Consider the following 26,690-nt stretch of genomic DNA (forward strand, 5'->3'; position numbering starts at 1 on the left):
CTTTGTCATCCTGCACACACGGGCAAATTTAGAGGGCAATGTGGGAGGTAACCGGAGCACTCGGAGAAAACCCACGCGGTCACAGGGAGAACGTACAAACTCCATACAGATCGTAGTCAGGATGGAACGCAGTGACTCTGGCACAGAGATGGCAGCCCTACTGCGCCACTGTGCCACCACAAAGGCCAAAGGGGAATGCAGGCTTCAACCCCACCATCTTTATCTTTCTCAAGCTAAATAAGCACTAAACCATTTGAGCCAATTCCCCAAAATTCTTATCAAAAAACAAAGATGTGGCACTGCTAATCCCTACTCTTTTTTTGGATCACACAATGCTGGACCGATCTCCCCCTCATTCACCAGTTGGTGCTTAGACCCACATTCCCACAAGGCAGGATATGCCGGTTGTCCCATAAGAATAGTTCACAAGTGATTAGAGCAGAATTAGCCCATTCGTCCCATCAAGTCTACTTTGCCATTCAATCATGGCTGATCTATCTCTCCCTCCAAACCTTATTCTCCCCATAACTCCTGACACCCGTACTAATCAAGAATCTATCTATCTCCGCCTTAAAAATACCCACTGACTTGGCCTCAACGGCCTCTGTAGCAATGAATCCCACAGATTCACCACCCTCTGACTAAAGAAATTCCTCCTCAGCTTCCTAAAGGAAAGTCCTTTAATTCTGAGGCTATGACCTCTGGTCCTAGACTGTCCCACTAGTGGAAACATCTTTTCCACATCCACTCTATCCAGGCCTTTCACTATCAGAATAGATAGTCTGGAGATGCTGCCTAACTGGCCGAGTTACTCCAGCAATATGTGTCGTTAATATAATAATAATAATAAACATTTATTTTATATAGCGCTTTTCCAAATGCGTTAGAAAAACAGTCAAGACATAAAAACAAACAAACGAACAGTCCTGACGGAGAAGCGGCGAACAAATAGCGCCAGCGTCCTCTCACGTCAGGGTCCGGCAGTGAACAATAAAGAACACAAGACACACAATTACAATTTTTAACACAAACAGCCATCACAGTGATTGCTCCAGGCACACCCTCACTGTGATGGAAGGCAAAGAAAAGTCTTATCTCCTCCTCATTCTTCTCCCGTGGTGCCACGAGGCGACCGAGGCTTCCGACTTTTGAAGCCCCCACCGGGCGATGGAAAGTCCCAGGGCCGAGCCGAGCAGGCCGATGAAAGTCCTGAGCCCCCACCGGGCAATGGAAAGTGCCGCGGCCAGGCCACGCAGGGCGATGAAGGGCCTGCGAGCGGGTCGATCGTACCTCGCGCTTCGGGGCGGTCGAAGCTGATACGGCTGGAGCTCCCGAAAGCCGTCGCCAGCCAGGGACCTGCGAACTCCCGATGTTGCGGTCTGCAGGGCCCACGGCCGAAGCCTCCGAGATGGTAAGTCCAGACACTGCGACCGGAGTCTTCAAGGTCGATCCCAGCTGGAGGCCGCTGACTCCACGATGTTAGGCCGTAGCGCGAACGGAGACACAACAGGTCGCATCTCCGTTGAGGAGGAGATTAGAAAAAAAGGTTCCCACCACCCACCACATATACAGAGTTTAAAATAAATCAAAAGAAACATTTAAACGATAACAAAGACAACAACAAAAAAAGTAAACAAAAAAAAAGTCACCTCTTACAAGGCAGAAGTTAACTGGTATATCTCTTGAAGGTCATAGATGAGGCAATCAAAAAGTTTAAAACACCAGATTCTGGAAATCTGAAATGCAAGGAGAAAATGCTGGAAATACCCAACAGGTCAGGCAGCATCTTAGTGGAGAGAGAAATAGAATAAATGCTTCACTTCTAGCACCCCTTTGTTGAATATGTCTACACATGCAAAGACCATCAACGGGACTCCTTGACATTCAATTACATTACCACCCATCATCAATATCTTAATGGTCACCACAAGCCAGAAAACCAACATGGCCAACTACATGAATACCATAACTATAAATACAGACTGGAGACAATATTACTTGGCAAGTAGATGGACACAAAAAGCTGGAGTAACTCAGTGGGACAGGCAGCATCTCTGGAGAGAAGGAATGGGTGACGTTTCGGGTCAACACCCTTCTTCAGACTGGTTAGGGATAAGGGGAAACGAGAGATATAGACAATGATGTGGAGAGATAAAGAACAATGAATGAAAGATAAGCAAAAAAGTAACGATGATAAAGGAAACAGGAAAAAGGAATTAGCTAATTGTTAGGTGAAAATGAGAAGCTGGTGCAACTTGGGTGGGGGAGGGATAGAGAGAGAGAGAGAGAGAGAGAGAGAGGGAGGGAATGCCGGGGCTACCTGAAGTGAGAGAAATCAATGTTCATACCACTGGGCTGTAAGCTGCCCAAGTGAAATATGAGATGCTGTTCCTCCAATTGCCATTTAGCCTCACTCTGACAATGGAGGAGACCGGGGACAGAAAGTTTACTTGGCAAGTAACTTACTTCATGATGTCCCAAACACTTGTCACCTCTTACAAGGCAGAAGTTGTGCCAAGTCATAGAATGCACTCCTCATGCCCCCAAAACCAATAAAGTAAGCCCATCACTCGGGACCAGCTAGCCTCTGTGACTGGCCCCTATTTGCCACTTTCATCATTCATTGCCTCTGCCTGTCCACAGCGTCTGGAGGATGCAACCTGGTGACCAGCCACGGTTAGTAAACTCAAACACCATGAGCACAGTGGCAGCAGCCACAATGGAGCTTGTTGAACAGAATCCTGACGTGGGCCTGCACTCACTTCTCTCATTGTCACTGGGTCAAAACTCATTTAACACACACACACAGCACAGCAGACAGAGAAGGAGAAATGTAGAAACATTCTTTGGGTCCAGAAGAGTTTCGACCCAAAACATGACCTATCCATGTTGTCCAGAGATGCTAAAGACACACACAGAGTGCTGGAGTAACTCAGCGGGTCAGGCAGCATCTCTGGAGAACATGGATAGGTGGCATTTCACAGAGTGCTGGAGTAACTCAGCGGGTCAGGCAGCATCTCTGGAGATCATGGATAGGTGATGTTTCACAGAGTGTTGGAGTAACTCAGCGGGTCAGGCAGCATCTCTGGAGAACATAGATAGGTGACGTTTCAGGTCGGGACCCTTCAGATTGAATCCAGAGATGCTGCCTGAGCAGTTGGGTTACTCTACAACTTTGTGTCCAGACAGAGAAGGAACTCACCTCCAGCTTCCTGTAGGCAACAAGGGTTGGATAATACAAGCTGGAACCAACAATAATCCTCCCGCACTGGGAATATATACAGGGCCGAGTCAGCCATGTCTATTTATTCACAAAATGCTGGAGTAACTCAGCGGGTCAGGCAGCATCTCGGGAGAGAAGGAATGGGTGACATTTTGGGTCGAGACCCTTCTTCAGACTGATGTCGGGGATGGGACAAAGGAAGGATATAGGTGGTGACAGGAAGATAGAGGGAGATCTGGGAAGGAGGAGGGGAAGGGAGGGACAGAGGAACAATCTGAAGTTGGAGAAGTCGACGTTCATACCACCGGGCTGCAAGCTGCCCAGGCGAAATATGAGGTGCTGCTCCTCCAATTTCCGGCGGGCCTCACTATGGCACTGGAGGAGGCCCATGACAGAGAGGTCAGACTGGGAATGGGAGGGGGAGTTAAAGTGCTGGGCCACCGGGAGATCAGTTGCGTTAATGCGGACCGAGCGCAGGTGTTCAGCGAAGCGATCGCCGAGCCTGCGCTTGGTTTCGCCGATATAAATAAGTTGACATCTAGAGCAGCGGATGCAATAGATGAGGTTGGAGGAGGTGCAGGTGAACCTCTGTCTCACCTGGAAAGACTGTTTGGGTCCTTTGATGGAGTTGAGGGGGGAGGTAAAGGGACAGGTGTTGCATCTCGTGCGGTTGCAGGGGAAAGTGCCCGGGGTTGGGGTGGTTTGGGTAGGGACGAGTGGACCAGGGAGTTACGGAGGGAACGGTCTCTGCGGAACGCAGAGAGGGGAGGGGATGGGAAGATATGGCCAGTGGTGGGGTCCCGTTGTAGGTGACGGAAATGTTGGTGGATGATATGTTGGATCCGCTGGCTGGTGGGGTGGAAGGTGAGAACGAGGGGGATCCTGTCCTTGTTGCGAGTGGGGGGAGGGGGATCAAGAGCGGAGCTGCGGGATGTAGAAGAGACCCTAGTGAGAGCCTCATCTATAATGGAGATGGGGAAGCCCCGTTTTCTGAAGAACGAGGACATCTCGGAAGCCCTAGTCTGAAACACCTCATCCCGGGCGCAGATGCGGCGTAGACGGAGGAATTGGGAGTAGGGGATAGACTTTTTGCAGGGGACCGGGTGGGAAGAAGTGTAGTCCAGATAGCTGTGCGAGTCGGTGGGCTTGTAGTAAATGTCCGTCACTAGTCTGTCTCCTGTGATGGAGATGGTGAGGTCCAGAAACGGGAGGGAGATGTCAGAGATAGTCCAGGTATATTTAAGGGCAGGATGGAAATTGGAGGTGAAGTGTATGAAGTCAGTGAGTTCAGCCATGTCTATGTGGAAGCTTATGTTCAGGAAGCTCTTGGTGAGCAAGGAGACTGTAATTCATTAGGACCACAACACGGTGGAAAATTCAAAGCAGAAATGCAGCACAAGTTAACCATTCACACCTGCAGACTGACGACACACACACACATCCCCAGCAGCTTCAAATGCAGCAGCACGGAGGCACGTACAAGGGTGTCAGAGATTCACTGCTTTTGCCCAAAACTGTCCTGGTTCCGTCATCTGCTCCATCTATCCCCTCAGGCTACTGGGAAGAAAAGAACTTCCTACCACTTAACACCAGGCTCTCTGTGATCACAGCAGCACTTCATCCCTCTCATCACTATCAAAGCCAAGTATTCATCACCTTCAGGCACTAATGTAGCTAACCTCAGCGCACTAAAGTTACAAAGCTTTGTACACACTACTGCGACCGTCTTTGCCAGCAAAACATGTAACATTTCCAAAACTCCCCAGGGGTCCACATATTCCATTTATAGTTGGAGTTACAAGGAACTGCAGGTACTACAATCTACCCCAAACTCAAAGTGCTGGACTAAGTTAGCAAGTCAGGCAGCATCTGTGGAGGGAATGTAAAGGCAACGTTTCAGGTTAGGTCAGTGGAAGTAGGGTTCCGACCCAAAACGTTACCTATCCAGTCCATTCACAGATGCTGCCTGACCCGCTGAGTTACTCCAGCACTTTGTGTTTTGGTTCAGCAGTAGAGATGCTGCCTCTTAGCGCCAGAGACCCGGGTTTGATCCTGACTACGGTTGCTGTCTGTATGGAGTTTGCACGATCTCCCCGTGACTGCATGGGTTTTCTCTGGGTGCTCCGGCTTCCTCCCACATTCCAAAGACGTGCAGGTTTGTAGGTTAAATGGTTTCTGTAAACTGTCCCCAGTGTGTAGGATAATGTACAGGGTGATAGTTGATCGGCGTGGATTGTGGGGCCGAAGGCCTGTATCTACACTGTATCTCTAAATTAACCTATTGTGCATGCAAACACAACCTCGCTGTTGATCCCCCTAATGTGTGGCTTGTTCCAATGTTGTGTCGGTGTTAAAAAGGGAGGAAATTTTCCAGTCCCTGTGATGAATCAGAGAGATTGTGGTGCAGCTAGCCAACATCCTCATGGACCAAACTCATTGGAGACACCAAGGCTGGCCTTCACCAGTAAAGTCATACTCCCAAGTGGATTTGGCAGAAGGTTCTTGCCAAAGGGAGGGGCAGCAATTTATACAACTGATCGGTTCTCAAGAGAAATGCAGGCAACATTTAAAGTAGTGCATCTAGCTATGAACCTGCTGAGCCATTGATTTTCAGCTTTAGTTTTAGAAATGCGGTGTGGAAACTGGCCCTTTAGACCACAGAGCCCACGCCGACCAGCAATTACCCGTATAATCATTCTATTCTACACACCAAGGACAATTTACACGAGCCTATTAACATACACACTTGCACGTCCGTGGAATGTGGGAGGAAACCGGAGAAACCCCATACAAAGACTAGGAAGAACGTGCAAACTTCACACAGACAGCACCCGAGGTCGGGATTGAACCCGGGTCTCTGGCACTATGAGGTAGCAACTCTACTGTTGCTCCAATGTGTCAAACTGCACTCAACTATTTCCACACAGCATCTGCTGAAACTGTGAGTGCAAGCAGTCTTGATAAAGCTTGTTAGTAACCTAATTCCCCAGGAATAGGTCAGAATCCTCTTTGACGCTGAGTCAGTTGACAAAGGGTCCCGATCCAAAATGCCACCTATCCATGTTCTCCAGAGACGCTGCCTGACCCGCTGAGTTACTCCAGCACTCTGTGAAACGTCACCTATCCATGTTCTCCAGAGACGCTGCCTGACCCGCTGAGTTACTCCAGCACTGTGTTCTATGCAAGGATTCAGCATCTGTACATCACCCACTCGTAGAGCTTCTAAATTACACACAATACTAAGTTCAACTTTGTAGCTAACTGCAAGATTTTGCTATTTGCAGTTTTAGATCAGTTCCTGGGAAAGTTTACATTCCAGGAGCTTCTTCAACCTTAATCTTTGCTTTTAATCTTCCTTTTGTCTGCACTTTTTTAGGTTAATTGGTTTCCTAATGCATGTGAACATTTATCTTTAAGGATGGTCGGAATGGTATCTGTTATTACAAAGCAAATCTAACTGCAAAACTACAAAAGTAAACTAATTGATTAAGCACTGCAAAACAGGGTAAAAGATGAAAAGTTCTGTAGACATGCACTTCCTACCAGCTAATTTCTAAGAGTAGAAAGATCACAACACATTGCAGTCTTGCCAAGACAGATAGGAAAATGCACTGGGCCCAATTCAAATATCAGGCTTACTATAATATTTAATCAGGAACCATAAACAAACCACAATTCACAATGTGGTGTTTTTTCGCAAGCCTAATGCAACCTCATCCGGCAATTTTGGCTACTACTGGATCTTAAACATCACCTTATGACCGCAAAAGCAACAGGTGACATTAACTTGATATTTACCGGTCCTCAGGGAAATTGCCAAATAAATTAAGGATTAACTTGGGACATAATCTTGGCTCGGTTTTTCTTTTCAATTTCCATGGTTATGAAGTTTCTTTTTTAAGTCTCAAACCTTACATTTTGGATATGTACAGTAAAACACCATGTTGTACAATAGAATTAGCACAACACATCTCAATTGAACGTGCCTCTCATGCAGCTCTGTCCAGATGTAATTGACTTCATAAATACTGAAAAGTAAAATACTGAAATCTTTGGGTTGAATTTCCCTTTAACATTGAGAGTTTTTATTTGGATGGTGGTTGCTTGCAATATAGCTATTCATTCAAAAGGCTGGATGTTCTCTGAAGGTGTACCTCATTTCAATTGATGTGGTCAACACTCTCTTCTGTTCAACAAGCTTAAATTTCAAACAGTTCCATGAGGTACAACCCAGAATAAAGCACTCTTGGAGAACTTAAAACTAATGGTTCCATTCACATTGCCATGGTTTAAAATCGGAACATTTTAATTCTGTGGAGATACAAGTATGGATAAATTCACCACTATTCTTGCTGTTACTGTGATTTGCATTCTTACATTCTGCCATATCTCTTCCATTAGCATCAATTGCATCAAAACAACTTATATTCTACTGCCAAAAGCTGCAATTGCTAATCACTTGGCTGTTTTTTTCTAAAAATAGAAAAATTGCTGGATGGGTGACTTTTTGGGTTGGGACCCTTCTTTAGACTCAAATCTGAAGGGTCTCGATCCTAAACATCACCTGTTCCTTTCTCCCCAGAGATACCTGCTGAGTTACTCCAGCATTTTGTGTTAATTGTCCAGTACAATTTGCCTGGATAGCACATAAAACATAGATTCATACTATATCTAGGTATTTATAAACAATTTGTTCCCATTAATTCTCCTTCCCACCACCCACCACCCCCCCCCCCCCCCCCCCAGTTTACAATAACATTCTACATTCTTTTTCACTTTTTATTTCATTTTCTTTCCCTGAATGGATAGTGACTTTGACATCGTGACACTTGGTGATTCAGACTGTGAACTGTTCTCTGATGACCTGTACTCTGCTGATGAAAGCAGACTGCATTTCCCAGTTATAGAGTCTGGGATAAAGCAGCACAGAAACAGGCTCTTCAGACCAGGCAGTCCGCACTGGCCCATCAACCACCCGTTTATGCTGACCTTACTTTAATCTCCTTTCTTCATTCTCCCCACATTCTCAATAACTCCTAGATTATACCACTCATAGTATACTATGCCATAGTTTCGGGCGGCATGGTAGCACAGCGGTAGAGTTGCTGCCTCACAGCGAATGCAGCACCAGAGACCCGGGTTCGATCCCGACTACGGGTGCTGTCTGTACGGAGTTTGTACGTTCTCCCCGTGACCTGCGTGGGTTTTCTCCGAGATCTTCGGTTTCCTCCCACACTCCAAAGACGGACAGGGATGTAGGTTAATTGCCTTGGTAAATGTAAAAATTGTCCTTAGTGTGTGTAGGATAGTGTTAATATGCAGGGATCGCTGGTCGGCGCGGACCCAGTGGGCTTAAGGACCTGTTTCTCTAAACTAAACTATACTAGGGGAAATTTACAATGGTCACCTAACTTACCAATGGCACATCTTCAGAATGTGATATGAAACTTCCAAAAGATCATCTCTCAGTCTCCTACCCCTGAAGGAATAAAGTCCTAGCCTACCCAATCTCTCCCTGTACCTCAGGCCCTCATGTCCTGGCAACACCCCCCTTCTACATCTTCTCTGCATCCTTTCCAGCTTAATGACATCGGTCCTGCAGCAGGGTGACCAAAGGTGAACACAATACTTCAAGTGCACCTTGTACAATTGTTACATAATGCTCCGATTTCTATACTCAGTTCCGTGACTGATGAAGGTTAGGGAGCCAAAGGCTGTCTTAACCACCCTATCGACCAGTAATGCATCTTCCATGGAACTTTGTATGGACTCCACGATCCCTGCTCCAACACACTTCCCGGCACAGGATCCACAAACCCATTAAATCAGTAGAAAGTTCCTTTACTAAACAAAATAAAGTGTTTGGAACTGCCTGTAGCCTTTTATTTTAAGCTTTCCAATTTTACTTAAAGTTGTTGATTGCCCTTATGGTTTTGACAGCAGGCAAAGCTGGGCAGGGCTCTGCCAGCTGTTAAAGGCTTGAGGATATTTCTGGGGCAGGGGTCCCTTGATGCACTGTTGGAGGTCCGGCAACACTCAGGTCAAGTTGCCCAGTGATCGTGCTGATTTGGAACCAGCCTCCCTTCCCTTGACAACTCACGCTGCCTCGGCAAGGCCAGCAGCATAATCAAGGACAAGTCACACCCTGGCCACTCCCATCGGGCTAAAGGTATAGAAGTGTGAAAACGCACACCTCCAGATTCAGGGACAGTTTCTTCCCAGCTGTTATCAGGCAACTGAACCATCCTACCACAACTAGAGAGCAGTCCTGAACTGCTATCTAACTTATTGGTGACCCTCGGACAATCTTTGATAGGACTGTACTGGCTTTACCTTGCACAAAACGTTATTCCCTTATCATGTATCTAGATACTAATGGCTCAATTGTAATGTGTTACCTTTTCGCTGACTGGTTAGCACACAAGATTTTCACTGTACCTTGGTACACTGGACAATAAACTAAACATCAAACTGAAAACTGGAAGGTCACCCCACTGCAACTACACCAGGTATATTGGGAGCGCGGGAAGAATGCACAGGCCCGTTTAGGATTTTCTTTAGGATTAGAAAAGTTGTAAAATAGATGCTTGCTCTGTTCACATTGGCCTGAAATCCCTAAGCGAGGAAGCCATGAGATTTTGACTCCCTAATTTACAGAAAGCTCCTGTGTAAAATCTCACAGACCATCTGTAGTCAAGTGTAAATGTAATGAAAGAGGACGGGGTGAAAAATCTGCTTAATGGTTTTGACTGTTCCAATGCAAATCCCAAAGGGCGGTGGAGTCTTTTAAACCTAGCAATGCAAGGAAAAATGTCCATACCAAAAAACCTTGCAGAGTTTAAGAGACAGATGCTGATAATCTGTGCCATGTGTACACAGGCACTGATAATAAAAATGATATATTGATTAAAAAATTACTTCTACTTTTTACAAAGTTTCAGAATTGAAGAATCTTTTTCATAACCGACTTTGGTGAAAGTCCCTTTGAACGTTATCTTTCTTCCCGAGGTAAGATGTATTCCAAACTAACTCTGACATTTCCACCCTGGGCAAAAGATTCTTTCTACCCAATTTATTCCATCTCAAATGTTCTATTCCTCTATCAAATTTCCCCTCAACCTCCTACGTACCAGAGAAAACAATCCACATCTATCCCACCTCTTCTTACAGCTAAAACCCTCTAATCATGACCTCAGGTGCTGTCAGAGTGGAGTTTGTACGTTCTCCCTGTGATCGTGTGGGTTTCCTCCGGGTGCTCTGGTTTTCTCCCACACTTCAAAGACGTGCGGGTTTGTAGGTTAATTGGCCCTCTGTAAATTGCCCCTAGGGAGTGGAGGAGAAAGTGAGAGAACACTTGACAATACAACGAGTGTCAATGGGTGATCGATGATCGGCATGGATACATACGGTGCGCTAATCACGGTGGGCCAACAGCCTGACCGCGGGAGAAGACGGCAAGGGAAGAGAAAAGACATTCTGGCCTTCCATCACAGTGAGGAGGTGACTGGAGGAGACTCACTGTGATGGATGTTTATTGCTTATTTTTGTTGCTTATTTTTATTGGTCTTATTGTTGGACTATGGGTAATCTTTCATTTCACTGCACATTTATGTGTATGTGACAAATAAATTGACTATTGACTATTGATAATGGACCCATTACTATGCTATATCTCTAAACTACACATTGCAGCAGTTCCTGAAATGAACAGTCAACATCCTTACTCTGTACTAAAAATCATTCAGGCCAACTTCAGCCAAAGTGGACTTGGAACGTGTATTACAATCAGCTAACCAAATAAAAAATTAAAAGAATCACACTGTACTGTAGCTCCAAACAGTTCAATCCTTAGATGTAAACTGCAGATCTAAGATATCAAAGGACTAAGAGGAAAAATAAAAACCAGTTTGCAGTTTTAAGTTACAACTATTGGTACATGCATTTAATATTGCATTTTCAAAGTGCTGAATCTTGCAAACATTGAAGAGAGACTGCAACACAAGTATCTACTGTTACTTTGCTCTTCCATGGTTACCTTTGTCGGGTCACCACTGAGATTTACGAAGGAATCAAAGTACAGCGGCTTTCATAGGCAGGAAATTTTAAACATGGTGACCACCATGGCGATGTTAATGTTACAACAGATGTAATATAAAATTCCCCCGCTTCTATTATATCAGCTTCAAGCATGCACATTATAAACAAGGCAAACAGTTGGAAGGAAATTTAAAACTATATTACAACCAAAAAATCAGCTCAGCGCCACTTCAATAAATAGCTAATCATTAACATTACCAAAAGAATAGCTTAAGTTTACAGGTTTAAATGATGCATATGAAGTCCAATACACATTAATTTTAATGAGTTCCTGCTGTTTCTTGGAATTTACAAGCAACAAGCCAACAGCCCAATCGCGTTTCACATCAACAAACTTTTTTCTCGAAGAAAGTCAAGATAAACCATATATATCAAACGTTACAGATCTAGTGAGCGCTACCGAGCTTCCGTGTGATTGAGGACATCCTTCACATCTCTACGTTTGCACTTAAATTAGTCATTGTAATTTACGTGGCAGTCTCAGGGAAAAAATGTGCTTACAAAATAAACAACTAAAAAAAATTTCCTCAAGATATTCTTGTTGAAACAAGATGTGATCAGGAAAAACCAAATGGGAACAGCAACCGAGAGAGCAATGGGAAAAAGCTGAATACTTATATTATTGTTCCCCAGATGCTGCAGAAATCACATCATATGTGTTAAATTAGATCCATCATAACTTTCCTAATAGCATTAATAACTCCCAAACCGAGCACTTACAGATGTTGATCATAATTTTACCATCGCCTAATCATTACTACCAATGGCAAGAATATTAAAAGATTGTTTCTTTCTGTATCTTCCACGATCTCAATATAGTTTAGTTTATTGTCGCGTGTACTGAGGTACAGTGAAAAGCTTTTGTTGCGTGCTAACCAGTCAGCAAAAAGACAATACATGATTACAATCGAGCCATTTACAGTGTATAGATACACGATAAGGGAATAACGTTTAGTGCAAAGGTAAAGACAGCAAAGTCCAATCATGGATAGTTCAAGGGTCACCAAAGAGGAAGATAGTAGTTCAGCACAGCTTTCTAGTTGCAGTAGGGCGGCACGGTAGCGCAGCGGTAGAGTTGCTGCTTTACAGCGAATGCAGCGCCGGAGACTCAGGTTCGATCCTGACTACGGGTGCTGCACTGTAAGGAGTTTGTACGTCCTCCCCGTGACCTGCGTGGGTTTTCTCCGAGATCTTCGGTTTCCTCCCACACTCCAAAGACGTACAGGTATGTAGGTTAATTGGCTGGGTAAATGTAAAAATTGTCCCTAGTGGGTGTAGGATAGTGTTAATGTACGGGGATCGCTGGGTGGCACGGACTTGGTGGGCCGAAAAGGCCTGTTTCCGGCTGTATATATATGATATGATGATATGATAGGATGGTTCAGTTGCCTGATAACAGCTGGGAAGAAACTGTCTCTGAATCTGGAGGTGTGCGTTTTTACATTTCTGCACCTCTTGCCTGATGGGAGAGGGGAAAAGAGGGAGCGTGAGACTGGGTCCTTCAATATAGACGGTTGAGTGAAGGTGGAACAGGAGCAGGGTTGGGCAGTTGGTGATCCATTGCCAAGGAAGGGGTCACCTTAAAGTCAGATCTGTAGGTCAGGAATACAGCGGCCACCATTGGTGGAGCGGGAGCACGTGGCCGCTGGCTGGGTGAGTTCACGTGGGGCGCGGGGCGTTGACGTCACCCTTTGTCCCTTATTTGGGAGTGAGGAAGTTGGCAACCCTACTAATAGGGGACAAGGGCAGTCCCGTACGGGACAAACTAATTTAGCCCATGTTACGGGATGTCCCGGCTAATACGGGACAGTTGGCAACCCTACTCTTGTGTCCCAAAGCTTTACATACATTACAGATTATATTGCATCATTTTTGGCCCCTGCAAGAACACACGGCTGGAGCCCTGCATATTCTGCAAGTGCACAAGTGCAATGCTGCATTACATGTACGTAATAAAACAGCGTGCAGTCACTTTTATAATATGCTGCTGTCACCTCCCACTATTCAGACTAAAGTGCAGGTGCTAAAGAGGGTGCGCGGCATCAGATCAAAGTAACATACAAAACCTTAACATTATGACAGGCTCGAGGTGATCAAAACGGTGGATGTAATACTACAAAAACATTTAAAATGATTAATTACCTTGCAGCAGATTTATAGCTGAGTTTACATGTTAAACGTCCCAAGCAAACTAATATTGTGTAAGGATTAGGGAATGCAACAAAATTGGAAGCAGATTAATAGCAGTAATAGCAGGAAATAACGGTGGCAAAGTGGTCCAAATCTCCAAAGCAAGTTGTGTACATCTGCAGATATTAAAGGTTCAAATTAAAGTAAAATTAAAAGTAAAGCTAAAAATTAAAGGAAGATTAGAGGCAAACTATTTGCAAAGTTTATTAGATTTGGCAACTTCCATTGAGGAACCAGTTCCAACATTCTGCTCTTAAAGTGAAAGAGGGACAGAGAACCCGGGGAATTATAAACCAATTAGTCCAACATCTGCCATCAGGAAATGACCAGACGATGTAATTAAGGACAGGGTAACTGAACACCTTGAGAAAGTATCCACCTGATCACACAAAACCAGCGTGGATTTGTAAAGGTTAGGCCTTGCCTAATACACCTGATTAATTCATACAAAAAAAATCAGTGACTAAACTAATAGCCAAGGATATGTCTGGATGTTATTTATAAAGACCCCCTAAAGGCATTTCATAAAGTCTCACATAAATGTAAAAGAACTAAAAGCTGTGGCTGGTGAAACTGAAGGCAGGTTCTCCGCGTTGGACCAGACTGAGGGCCACCCAGTGGTTTCACTGAGAACCGCAGCAGGCAGTCAACGTCAGAAGTCCATGCATCCCGCCTCTCGCTCCACCCCTGGATTGTCCACCCACTCCTGGGCCACTCCGTAATGCCCTGGACAGAGGGCCCAGATGCACTTCATATCTGCCCTCTCCGTATTACGCCAGGCAAACCTAGCCACTCCAACAGAGCCACATTACATTCAGTAGGATAAACACAAAGCGCTGGAGTAACTCAAAGATAGACACAAAAAGCTGGAGTAATTCAGCGGGTCAGGCAGCATCTCTGGAGAACATGGATGGGTGTCGTTTTACAGAGTGCTGGAGTAACTCAGCGGGTCAGGTAGCATCTGTGGAGAACATGGATAGGTGACGTTTCACAGAGTGCTGGAGTAACTCCGGGTCAGGCAGCATCTCTGGAGAACATGGATAGGTGACATTTCAGGTCTGGACCCTTCTTCAGGCTGAAGATCCCAACCTGCAACGTCACATATCCATGTTCTCCAGAGACGGTGCCACACCATTGGAGTTACTCCAGCACTTTTTGCTCTACACAAGATCTGCAGTTTCTGGTCTTCAAATTTAATGGGGTCACTGACTTTTTGGATCATTGATGAAAACTAATTTTTATTGATGATATTTTGAAGAATAGTTTTATTGATGAATATCTTTTTGTAATTATTTGCACTTTACCCCCACAATTGTAACATGAGGGGGGGGGTAATAAACAAGGGGTGCAGGGGAGAGCAGTCATGAGGTATTAGGAGTAGGTAGACACAAAACGCTGGAGTAACTCAGCGGGTCAGGCAGCATCTCTGGAGAGAAGGAATGGATGACGTTTCGGGTCGAGACCCTTCTTCAGACATGAGGTATTAGCCATCGTGAGCATGTTAGTCCATCAAAATCAAATTTGCCTGTTTTCAAAAAGCTACAAGTGGCAGGAGAAAGAAAATAATGATAATGTTGAAAGCTCCTAAAGAGGAGGAATGGGCCCAGTAGTGGCATGGAAGGATCTCTGCTGATCCGCCATTATTTACTTGCTTTATCAATGACATCCAACATTTCTTACATGTGGCACCGTGGTAAAGTTGCTGCCTCACAGTGCCAGAGACCCGGGTTCGGGTGCTGTCTGTACGGAGTTTGTCCATTTTCCCTGTGACCCCGTGGGTTTTCCCCGGGTGCTCTGGTTTCCTCCCATGTCCCAAAGACATTCAGATGTGTAGGTTAATTAGCTTCTGTAAATTGTGCCAAGTGTGTAGGATGGAACTGGTGTACAGGTGATCGATGGTCAGCAAGGACTCAGTGGGCTGAATGGCCTGTTTCCACACTATCTCCAAACTAAACATGGATAGGTGATGTAAATTATCCCTAGTCTATGGTCAGCACAGACTCAGTGGGCCGAAGGGCTTGTTTCCATGATATATCTCCAACCCAAACCCTGCAGACAGTACAAACCGAAGATCACAAGAGGTTAGTAAGCCAACTACATTAGAGTGTACAAATACAAGTTATGTTTCTGTTGTACAAAGTCCAGCATGGACCTTGAGCACAGCGAACAATCCTGAACATCAAACCTCAAGGTATGTGAACCTGAGGGGCTGCAGCATCGATGTGCACAAACGATACCAGGTTAATAGGTAGAACAGCTGGAGAGAAAACATTTCTTATCGGGGAGGCAAGGGTTAAAAGCCAGCTTCATAGAAAGGAAAGTGGGAAATATTTCTGCTGGTAAAGTTGGAAACTCTATTCCACCAATGACAAATCGATGAAAGGTAAATTGTTTATTTTAAAACCGAGATGGATTGGTCTTTAAGCAAATTCATGAAGGAAACGGGAGGAGAGGCAGTTAATCAGAATTAGGTCAAAAGATTAGTCGAGAGCTGAGTGAATGGCAGGACTGACACAAGGGGCCAGGTGACCTACTCCAGTTCCTGCAAAGGCACCTGACTGACACCACCAGTTGTGCGTTGCCGAGCAAACCGATCAAGTGCCTTCAACTCAACACCCTTCAGAAAAATAGAAACAATGAACGGCAGCTGGGTGGCACGGTGGCGCAGCGGTAGAGTTGCTGACTTATAACGCCGGAGACCCGAGTTCGATCCTGACTACGGGTGCTGTCTTTATGGAGTTTGTACGTACTCCCCGTGACCGCATTGGTTTTCTCCAAGATTTATGGTTTCATTCCACACTCCAAAGACCTACTGGCTTGCAGGTTAATTGGCTTGGTATAAGTGTAAATTGTCCCTAGTATGTGTGTAGGATAGTGCTAGTGTACGGGGATCGCTGGTGGGCCTGTTTCCGCACTGTATCTCTAAACTAAACCAAATTAAAAAGATGCTGGTTTATACCAAATGATCGGCACAAAGTTCTTCTTTGAAGAAGGATCCCAACCCAAAACAGCACCCATCATTTTCCTCCAGAGATGCTGCCTGACCCATTGAGTTACTCCAACACGTTGCGTCACTCTTCAGAAAATATCATTTATATTGAGTATTCCCAAATCACTGAAATCTTGAACGTAGAACCATGCACCACAGAAATAGACCCACAATGTCTGTGCTGAACATGATGCCAAGATACACTAATCTCCTCTGCCTGCACATGATCCATTCCCTGCATATCCATGTGCCTGTCTAAAAGTCTCTTCAGTGCCACTTCTGTATCCAGCGAGTTCCAGGCTCCCACCTCCCGCTTTGTAAATCCATCAAACATGCCTTAATTTATCCCAATCCTGGAGAAGATGCAGCACCTTGAGAGGTCATTCCAGTCCCAAACTTCCCCTCATAGACAACCTGAAAGCTTCATTTGTTTCCACAGATTTGCTTTAGATAATGGAGACTTCACGACGGAGTGATAGGTCGGCCATGATTGAATAGCGGAGTAGACCTGATGGGCCGAATGGCCAAATTCTATTCCTATTCCATAGAACCTTATGACAACAACAGCTGGCCAGGGGAACATCTGCCCTGGCACACTTATACCCAATCTGGCAGATTCCCACATGTCCACCACCGCTTACAGCTCGTGTGATAAACAAGGACAATGAAGATCGCACCCAAATACACAGGGCAGTTACACTGGAACATACGAAGTCAGACCCCAAAATCTGGCGTAACTCAGCGGGACAGGCAGCATCTGTGGACAGGAGGAATGGGTGAGGTTTCGGGTCGAGGATCTTCAGTGACAGTGGCATGCATCTTCTCACCGGAGCTCAAACTAACAAGTCTTACCTGTACCAGGGGAAACACACACGTTATAAGCGCAGACACGTAGATCTGCCGGATCAGCTTCATGGTGAAAGTTCCACGCTCCAAGTAATCTACAATTAAATATATTAAAAAATAACATTTCAGCATTCACACGCCGACCCGTCCCACTTCCTCAAATTGAGAAGGGTCTCGACTCAAAACGTCACCCATTCCTTCTCTCCAGAGATGCTGCCTGTCCCGCTGAGTTACTCCAGCATTTTGTGTCTATCTTCGATTTAAACCGGCATCTGCAGTTCCTTCCTACACTCCGGCCAATGTGGGACCTGCCAAAGTTTGTATTTTATACAGGAAGGAACTGCAGATGCTGGTGTAAATGGTAGACACAAAGTGCTGGAGTAACGTAGCGGGACAGACAGCATCTCTGGAGAGAAGGAATGGGTGACGTTTCGGGGTCGAGACCCTTCTTTTGTTTTTATTTTGCCGCACACGGACCACACAGATGATTAAGTTGGCGGAAAGCGAAGTACATTTGTTGTCAAAACCTGGTAGAACAATCAGGAGCGCTCCCTCCCTCTCGCTTTCACAAGGTGTTCGCTCACGACACAACAACTCGAGAGAACTCACTCAGAGGTGGACTGAGAACCGCCCGCTAAGTATCAGAAACGTTGAAGCAACCTCCCAATGCATTGAGACCAGACCGCTCAGCTTAACATTGAAACCTCCTTAAAACACAATCTGTGCACAGGTCTAAAGACCAGGTCTCTTTGGACAAGCGGCTCCAGCAATAAATGCCCGGGCTACCGGCTGCAGAGAAGGGCTGTTTATTCTGGAATCGTGCAAAATATATATACACATATATATATAGACACACACACACACGACAGATTAAGATCTTACCCTTCTATGCGCTTGAGATCTGTCCCCACTTACGCACTGACTATCGCAGCTTCGCCGCGTAGAATCAGCTGCAAATTGGCCACCGCATCAGAATCCTCCAGCGAGTGCAGTGTAATGAAGGCACCGGCGCTGTCACTTCTTCTACACGTTGCTCACTCCAGTGAGCCGTTCCACACACAGCCCTCAGACTGCGAGCCCCCGCAGCGGGTCCACTCACTCACACCCAGAGAGAGCGAGAGAGCGAGAGCCAGCGCCAGCGCCGCAGAAGTTGCAGAGGCTGGGCAGTGGGAGGGTGTTACACGCACGGCACAGAGCCGCCCCCCTCCGCCTGCCGCCAGCCCCACTGTACAGGGGGAAGAGCGATACAACTCCCCTCCAAGCTGCCAAAGGAAAAGTATTGAGATTCAGCAGCGAGGCGGGCCATTCTTACTCGGTGGCCGTTGCTGAGTGAAGGCACGAAGGCGATATTCATGTGTAAGAAGGAACTGCAGATACGGGTTTACACCGAAGATAGGCAGAAAGTGCTGGAGTAACTCAGCGTGAGTGAGAGGCAGCATCTCTAGAGAAGGAACCAGTGATGTTTCGGGTCGAGACCCTTCACCTAAAAAAAATTCTCATACTCGATTGTAATCAAGGCATCCTTATATCATGTGTAAGAAAATAACTGCAGATGCTGGTACAAATCGAAGGTATTTATTCGCAAAATGCTGGAGTAACTCAGCAGGTCAGGCAGCATCTCAGGAGAGAAGGAATGGGCGACGTTTCGGGTCGAGACCCTTCTTCACCCATTCCTTCTCTCCTGAGATGCTGCCTGACCTGCTGAGTTACTCCAACATTTTGTGAATAAATACCTTCCTTATATCATGTAGTCTAGCACGCAGCAAAAGACAAACCCATTCACTGTACCTCGGTAAACGCGACAATGAGAGCTCATCTAAACTCTAAACTATAAAAAATAACTTTAATAAAACTGTGTAGGAAGGAACTGCAGATGCGGGTTTATACCGAAGATGGACACAGAGTGTTGGAGTAACTCAGCGGGACCGGCAGCATCTCTGGAGGACATGGATAGGTGACGTGTCTGACTGGAGCCAATCTTCAGACGGTAATAATCAATAACCTGTTCAGCTTGTGTGTTGTCCCACGTACACCAGTCCCACCTGCTCGTGTTTGGCCCTTATCCCTCAACCATGTACCTGCTCAAATACAATATGGAGAGGAGGGGGAAGTAACTGTAGTCCTTGCAACATCATAAATCAGGTACCGGTCTATTTTTCAGAGGAAGATGATCCGTGGGGTTTATTCATAACTTTAAAATAAATCATTTACTACTTTAAGGTCATTAATTTATTGCCCTACTGAACTAATTTGAAAGGAATATCAACCAGTTACCACATGTGTCTCCCCCCCACCACCCCAATAAAAACACACACACAATTTATTGCATCCACGCAAAAATGCATTTACACATTTCGATAATGCACATCCCGTTCAAATATGACAGATTGTTAAAGTCCCGTTAACACTAGTTTGTTGCGGCTTTTAAAACCATTGAAAATAGGTGCAGGAGTAGGCCATTCGATCGGATCACGGCTGAACATCCAGAATCAGTACCCCGTTCCTGCTTTCTCCCCACGTCACTTGATTCCGTTAGCCACAAGAGCTATATCTAACTCAATTTAATTGACGAATAAACCGTTAATGCTGCCACTTTGAAGGGGTTGTAAGAACAGAGAGACCAGTGTGCAATTTGCAAAGTAGCAAGTAAGGTGGTCGGGCAAGTTGATAAGCTGATAAAGTGAACATAGTATTTGGATATTCAAAGTGGGGTATTGAATACAAAAGCATGGAATTTGTGTTAATCTTTACAAATCTCCAATTTCATCTCACCTTGATGATCGGGCACAATTCAGGAGAGGTTTAGTAAGACGATCATCGTGGATGAGAGAATTTCATTGTCTAGAGACGATCAAGAAACTAGGAGTGTTCTCCTCAAGTTACAAAGATTAAGGTGAGACTTGGATATGTTATGACTAGATTTGATGAGAAATGATTATTTCTGACAAATGGAAAGATAACCACAAGGCACAGATTTGAAATAATTGGAAAAATAAAAATGGAATGATGACAAGAGAGGTATTCATAAAGGTGCATTTAAATTTGGCACACATCTTCTAAAACCAGGGCAGAACTTACACAGAGCCCTGTAGAGTGTTGTGGGATGGAGAGACATAGGTACACAGAAGGGAGACACAAAATGCTGGAGTAACTCAGCGGGTCAGGTAGCATTTCTGGACAAAAGCAATAGGTAACATTTCGGATCGACCCAAAATGTCACCTATGCATTCTCTCCAGATGCTGCCTGGCTCGCTGAGTTACTCCAGCATTTTGTGTCGATCTTCTGTGTAATCTTCTGCATCTGCAGTTCCATCTTATTACATTACTAGGCCAAGTGGACCCGTTGGGTCCAAACCTCTCCCGCATTGGTGCAGCACCCTCTCCTCCCCTCCCCTTCACCCCTCCTTCCCTTCACCCCTCCCCCCATCCCAATCCCCTTCACCCCTCCTTCACCCCTCCCCCCTCCCAATCCCCTTCACTCCTCTTTCCCTTCACCCCTCTCCCCCCCTCCCCATCACCCCTTCCCCCTCACTCCTCCCCCTCGGCCCAACCGTGGAACCGTTGCCAGGCGGGACGTGCCCCTGTGGCCATGGGCCGGGAAGGGGGGGACAGGGAAAAGGCACTGACCTCGGCCCCGTTTCCCCTGCGTGCCTCTCCTGTAGACCGGCCGTGGAGCCGAAACATCTCCCGCAGCTCAGCTGCGATCTGCATCGAGCGGCGGCAACGTTGATAGGCGGGGAGTGTCTCCCGGGGCCGTGGGTGGACAAGAATGGACAGGGAGAAGGCACCGACCTCGGTCCCATTTCTCCTTCGGGCCGGACGTGGAGCCGAAGCCTCTCCTGCAGCTCGGCTTCGATCGGCAGGAACGGCCATCTTGTGGATCCTCTGCCGCCATGCTGCACCACGGGAGGAAGGTCAGGTGCAGGGCACGCCGGGACGGGCGCCAGTCCTCCCGCTGGTCCTCCCAGGGGGGAGCGCATTTATTAAAAAATTGTTAGATGAATTGTTTTTAAAAAGTAACAAAAGTGGGTTGTCGCGCTGTGTACCATACATATACACACCAACAAACCAAGAGTTTTAGTAATATAATATAAGTAGACCCGTTGAGCCCATTCCTCGCAGGGTTTCCATTGTGACTTGGGAAAACCGCGTTTCTTCTTTAAGATAGTTTTTTTTAAAATAAAATAAATCTCAATTAAATAAATTTGCTATGTAAAATAAAGATGAATCCAAGGTCTTTTCCAAAAATGGGCGCCATGGGCGGGTGGGATGGGGAGACGATGACATTTACCTCGGCCCCGTGGCACCAGCGCTGCAGCCAGAGCGAGCCGTGGACACAAAGCCTCTCATGTATTGGTCTAGCAAACCTGTATTGGTCTCCGACCTCCCCCCCCACTCACCCTTTCTTTAAAATAAATTGCTACGCAGCAAGGCGAGGCCAGCGGCGACCGGCGAGGCGAGGCCAGCGGCGACCGGCGAGGCGAGGCCAGCGGCGACCGGCGAGGCGAGGCCAGCGGCGACCGGCGAGGCGAGGCCAGCGGCGACCGGCGAGGCGAGCCCAGCGGCGACCGGCGAGGCGAGCCCAGTGGAAACTGGCGAGGCGAGGCCAGCGGCAACCGGCGAGGCGAGGCCAGCGGCGACTGGCGAGGCGAGCCCAGCGGCAACCGGCGAGGCGAGCCCAGTGGAAACTGGCGAGGCAAGCCCAGCGGCGACCGGCGAGGCGAGGCCAGTGGCAACCGGCAAGGCGAGCCCAGTGGAAACTGGCGAGGCAAGCCCAGCGGCGACCAACGAGGCGAGGCCAGCGGCGACTGGCGAGGCAAGCCCAGCGGCGACCAACGAGGCGAGCCAGTGGCAACCGACGAGGCGAGTGGTGACTGGTAAAGCGAGCCCAGCGGCGAGGCGAGGCCAGCGGGGAGGCGGGCGGCCAGCGGGGAGGCGAGGGGCATGGCGAGCAGCTAGGCACGTGTTTTGCAGACAAATGTGAGGCAAAATCGGAATGGCGGAAATTAAATAAAGCGTAAACTTTCCGCCAAATTCGGAAGGGTCGGGGCAATGGGGCCAGCGGCGGCGGTTGGCGAGGCCAGCGGCGACCTGTGAGTCTAGTGGCGACCGGCGAGGCGAGGCCGGCGGCGAGGCGTTGGGCGTTTGCTCACCGTTTCTTTGAAATAAATAGGTTTTTTAAAAATGAAATAAATCTCAAGGAAATAAAGATCCTATGTGAAATAAAGAGGTCAAGCGGGAAGTTTGTAGCCAATGAATGGACTCCACGTGGAGGTGAACGGCAGGAGCAAATTAGGAATTGCCGGCGACCAATCAGAGCGGGGCGTCAGCGCTCCCCCACGTGGGAGCCCGACCAATCGGGCGTCGAGCGGGTGGTCGGAACCAATCAATGGACCTCATGTGGGGGTGAGCGGCAGGAGCAAATCAGGATGCGCCGGCGACCAATCAGAGCGGGGAGCACAGGACCATTTGGGCGTCAAGCGTGTGGTCCAAGCTGAACACACAAAATGGCAACCCTCCCCCAACTGCGGACCCCTCCCCCCTCCGACCCACCATTCCTCCTTACCCCCCCTCCTCCCCTCCAGTCTTGGGGGTTCTCCGGCACTCCCCCACACTCCATCCCCGCCACTCACCCACTCCACCCCCCACTCACCCACTCCATCCCCCCACTCACCCACTCCATCCCCCCACTCACACTCTATCCCCCCACTCACACTCTATCCCCCCACTCACCCACTCTATCCCCCCTCACCCACTCTATCCCCCCTCACCCACTCCATCCCCCCACTCACACTCTATCCCCCCTCACCCACTCCATCCCCCCACTCACACTCTATCCCCCCACTCACCCACTCCATCCCCCCACTCACACTCTATCCCCCCACTCACCCACTCTATCCCCCCTCACCCACTCTATCCCCCCTCACCCACTCCATCCCCCCACTCACACTCTATCCCCCCTCACCCACTCCATCCCCCCACTCACACTCTATCCCCCCACTCACCCACTTTATCCCCCACACACCCACTCTATCCCCCCTCCGCCCCACACTCACCCACTCTATCCCCTCCCACCTCACCCACTCCATCCTCCCTCCCTCCCCACCCTACTCACCCACCCACTCCTTCCCCCCCTACCCCGACTCTCCCCTCCCCTCCACCGCACGCTCTCAACATCAACGGTACTCATGCTACGCAGAGAGGCCAGTCCAGCCGTGAGCGGCGAGGTAGCGACAAGCCGAGGCGAGCGGCGACTGGCGAGGCGAGGCCAGCGGCCGGGGCGAGGCGAGCGGCGAGGAGAGTCCAGCGGCGACCGGCCGGGGCGAGGCGAGCGGCGACCAGCGGGGTGAGGCCAGCAGCGGGGCGAGGCCAGCGGTGGGGCAAGGCCAGCGGCCAGTGGCGGGGCAAGGCCAGCGGCGGAGTGAGGCCAGCGGCGACCAGCGGGGTGAGGCCAGCGGCGGGGTGAGGCCAGTGGCGGGGCAAGGCCAGCGGCGGGGCGAGGCCAGCAGCGACCAGCGGGGTGAGGCCAGCGGCCAGTGGCGGGGCAAGGCCAGCGGCGGGGCGAGGCCAGCAGCGACCAGCGGGGTGAGGCCAGCGGCGGGGCGAGGCCAGTGGCGGGGCAAGGCCAGCGGCTAGTGGCGGGGCAAGGCCAGCGGCGAGTCGAGAAGCATGTGTTTTGCGGAAAAATGTGAGGAGAAATCGGAATGGCGGAAATGAATAAGAAAGCGGAAACTTTCCGCCCAATTCGGACGGGTCAGATGGTCCGCTCACCGTCTTTCATTAAAATAAATAGGTTTTAAAATTAAAATAAATAAATCTCAAGGAAATAAAATTCTATGTAAAATAAAGAGGTTGAGCAGGAGGTTGTAGCCAATTAATGGACCACGTGGGGGTGAACGGAAGGAACAAATCTATCCCCCCCTCTCACCCACTCCAACCCCTCCCCCCACTCTCACTCCACCCTCCCTCTCACCCACTCCATCCCCCTCCACCCCACTCACCCCACTACATCCCCCTCCCTCCTGACTCACCCACCCCACCCCCCCCCACTCCATCCACCCTCCCTCCCTCCCCACCCCACTCATCCACTCCATCTCCCCCGACCCCCACTCCCCTCCCCCGCACCCCATAACCTCTCAACGTCAACAGGCGCCATGCTATGCAGTGAGTGAGTGTGTGTGAGGGTGTGTGTGAGTGTGAGGGTGTGTGTGTGTGTGTGTGTGTGGGTGTGTGCAGTGCGAGTGTGAGGGTGTGTGTGTGAGGGTGTGTGTGTGAGGGTGTGTGTGAGGGTGTGTGTGTAAGTGGGGGTCTGTGTGAGTGTGAGGGTGTGTGTGTGTGGGTGTGGGTGAGGGTGTGTGAGTGTGTGTGTGAGTGAGTATGAGGGTGTGTGTGAGGGTGAGTGTGTGTGTGGGTGTGTGTTAGGGTGTGTCTGTGTGGGTGTGTGGGGTGCGCCTGAGGGTGTGTGTGTGAGGGTGTGTGTGTGATGGTGTGGTGTGTGTGTGTGTGTGTGTGTGTGTGTGTGTGTGAGTGGGGGTCTGTGTGAGTGTGTGTGGGTGTGTGTTAGGGTGTGTGTTAGGGTGTGTGTGTGTGTGGGGGTCTGTGTGAGTGTGTGTGGGTGTGTGTTAGGGTGTGTGTTAGGGTGTGTGTGTGTGTGTGGGTGTGTGTATGTGAGGGTGTGTGAGGGTGAGGGTGTGTGTGTGTGTGTGTGAGTATGAGGGTGTGTGTGTGAGGTTGAGGGTGTGTGTGAGGTTGAGGGTGTGTGTGTGAGTGTGAGTGTGTGTGAGGTTGAGGGTGTGTGTGAGGGTTGAGGGTGTGTGTGTGATGGTGTGTGTGTGATTGGTGAGTGTGTGTGTGTGTGTGTGTGTGAGTGGGGGTCTGTGTGTGTGTGTGTGTGTGTGAGTGGGGGTCTGTGTGTGTGTGTGTGTGTGTGTGAGTGTGAGGGAATGGGGAGGGAGGGGGTGGTGGAAGGGGAGGGAAGGGGTTGGTGGGAGGGAAGGGTGGTGGTGGGAGGGGGTGGGAGGGGGTGGTGGGATGGGGAGGGGGGTGGTGGGGATGGGGAGGGGGGGGTGGTGGGGATGGGGAGGGGGGGTGGTTGGGGATGGGGAGGGGGGGGTGGTGGGGATGGGGAGGGGGGGGGGTGGGGATGGGGAGGGGGGTGGTGGGGATGGGGAGGGGTGGTGGGTGGGGGGGGATGGGGAGGGGTGGTGGTGGGGGGGGATGGGGAGGGGGTGGTGGTGGGGGGATGGGGAGGAGGGGTGGGTGGTGGGGGGGATGGGGAGGAGGGGTGGTGGGGGGGGATTGGGGAGGAGGGGTGGTGGGGGGGATGGGGAGGGGGTGGTGGGAGGGGAAGGGGGGTGGGAGGGAAGCGGGGTGGTGGGGATGGGGGGGTGGGGGGATGGGGGGGTGGGTGGGGATGGGGAGGGAGGGGGGGGTGGTGGGATGGGGGAGGAGGGGGGGTGGTGGGGATGGGAGGGAGGGGGGTGGTGGGGTGGGGGGGAGGGTGGTGGGGGAGGGAAGGGGGGGTGTGGGGATGGAGGGGAGGGGGGGGGTGGGTGGGGGGGAGGGGGTTGCAAGGAGGGGGAAGGGGCCGCAATTTTAACAGGTGTGGCGGGTCCCATTGGGGACGTCGCACGCTGAGGACCTTTAAGAAGTCGGATTGAAAGGTAATTTTTTGTTTGAAATCTCTCTAACTTTATAAATATAAGACCTCAATTTAAATAAAACTTTTCATTAACAGTCGCCAGGACAATGGTGATTGAGGTGGGTGCTAAAATCTCCTCTTCCCCATCCCTCCCCCCATTCCCCATCCTCCCCCCGTTCCCCTCCCTCGCCCATGCCCGCTCCGGCCTCCCCCCATTTCCCTCCCCTCCCATTCCCCCATCCCTCCTCCCATTCCCTCTCCCCCCTCCCCTCCCTCCCATTCCCCCTCCCCCCCCATTCCCTCCATCCCCCATTCCCCTCCCCCCCCATTCTCCCCCCTCCCCATTCCCCCTTCCCCCCATCCCCCCTTCCCCCCATCCCCCATTCCCCTCCATCCCCCATTCCCCTCCCCCCCATTCCCCTCCCCCCCCATTCCTCCCCTCCCCTCCCCCCCATTCCCTCCATCCCCCATTCCCCTCCCATCCCCCCCATTCCCCTCCATCCCCCATTCCCCTCCATCCCCCATTCCCCCCTCATCCCTCCCCCATTCCCCTCCTCCCCCATTCCCCTTCCCTCCCCCATTCCCCTCCCTCCCCATTCCCCTCCCTCCCTCCCCCATTCCCCTCCATCCCCCCATTTCCCCATTCCCCTCTCCCCCCCCCCCATTTCCTCCCCATTCTCTCCTCCTCTCCCCCCCATTCTCCC

At 49.3% G+C, this 26,690-nt stretch overlaps 1 protein-coding gene across 2 annotated transcripts in view; it reads right to left on the bottom strand.

Moving 5' to 3' along the window:
• adamtsl3 (ADAMTS-like 3) overlaps window positions 1–18,494 on the bottom strand; it is a 327,965-nt gene extending 309,471 nt beyond the window's left edge. For both annotated transcript variants that reach the window (XM_078427555.1, XM_078427554.1), the window contains exons 1-2: window positions 18,228–18,494; window positions 17,352–17,440 (exon numbers count right to left, since the gene is read on the bottom strand). In XM_078427555.1, the coding sequence (XP_078283681.1) occupies window positions 17,352–17,414 (63 nt within the window). In that variant the 5' untranslated portion in view covers window positions 17,415–17,440; window positions 18,228–18,494. The remainder of the gene's footprint in view (window positions 1–17,351; window positions 17,441–18,227) is intronic.
• Between the last annotated feature and the right edge of the window lie 8,196 nt (window positions 18,495–26,690).

The sequence above is a fragment of the Rhinoraja longicauda genome, chromosome 33, assembly GCF_053455715.1.
Source record: "Rhinoraja longicauda isolate Sanriku21f chromosome 33, sRhiLon1.1, whole genome shotgun sequence".
In the NCBI taxonomy this organism is placed as follows: domain Eukaryota; kingdom Metazoa; phylum Chordata; class Chondrichthyes; order Rajiformes; family Arhynchobatidae; genus Rhinoraja; species Rhinoraja longicauda.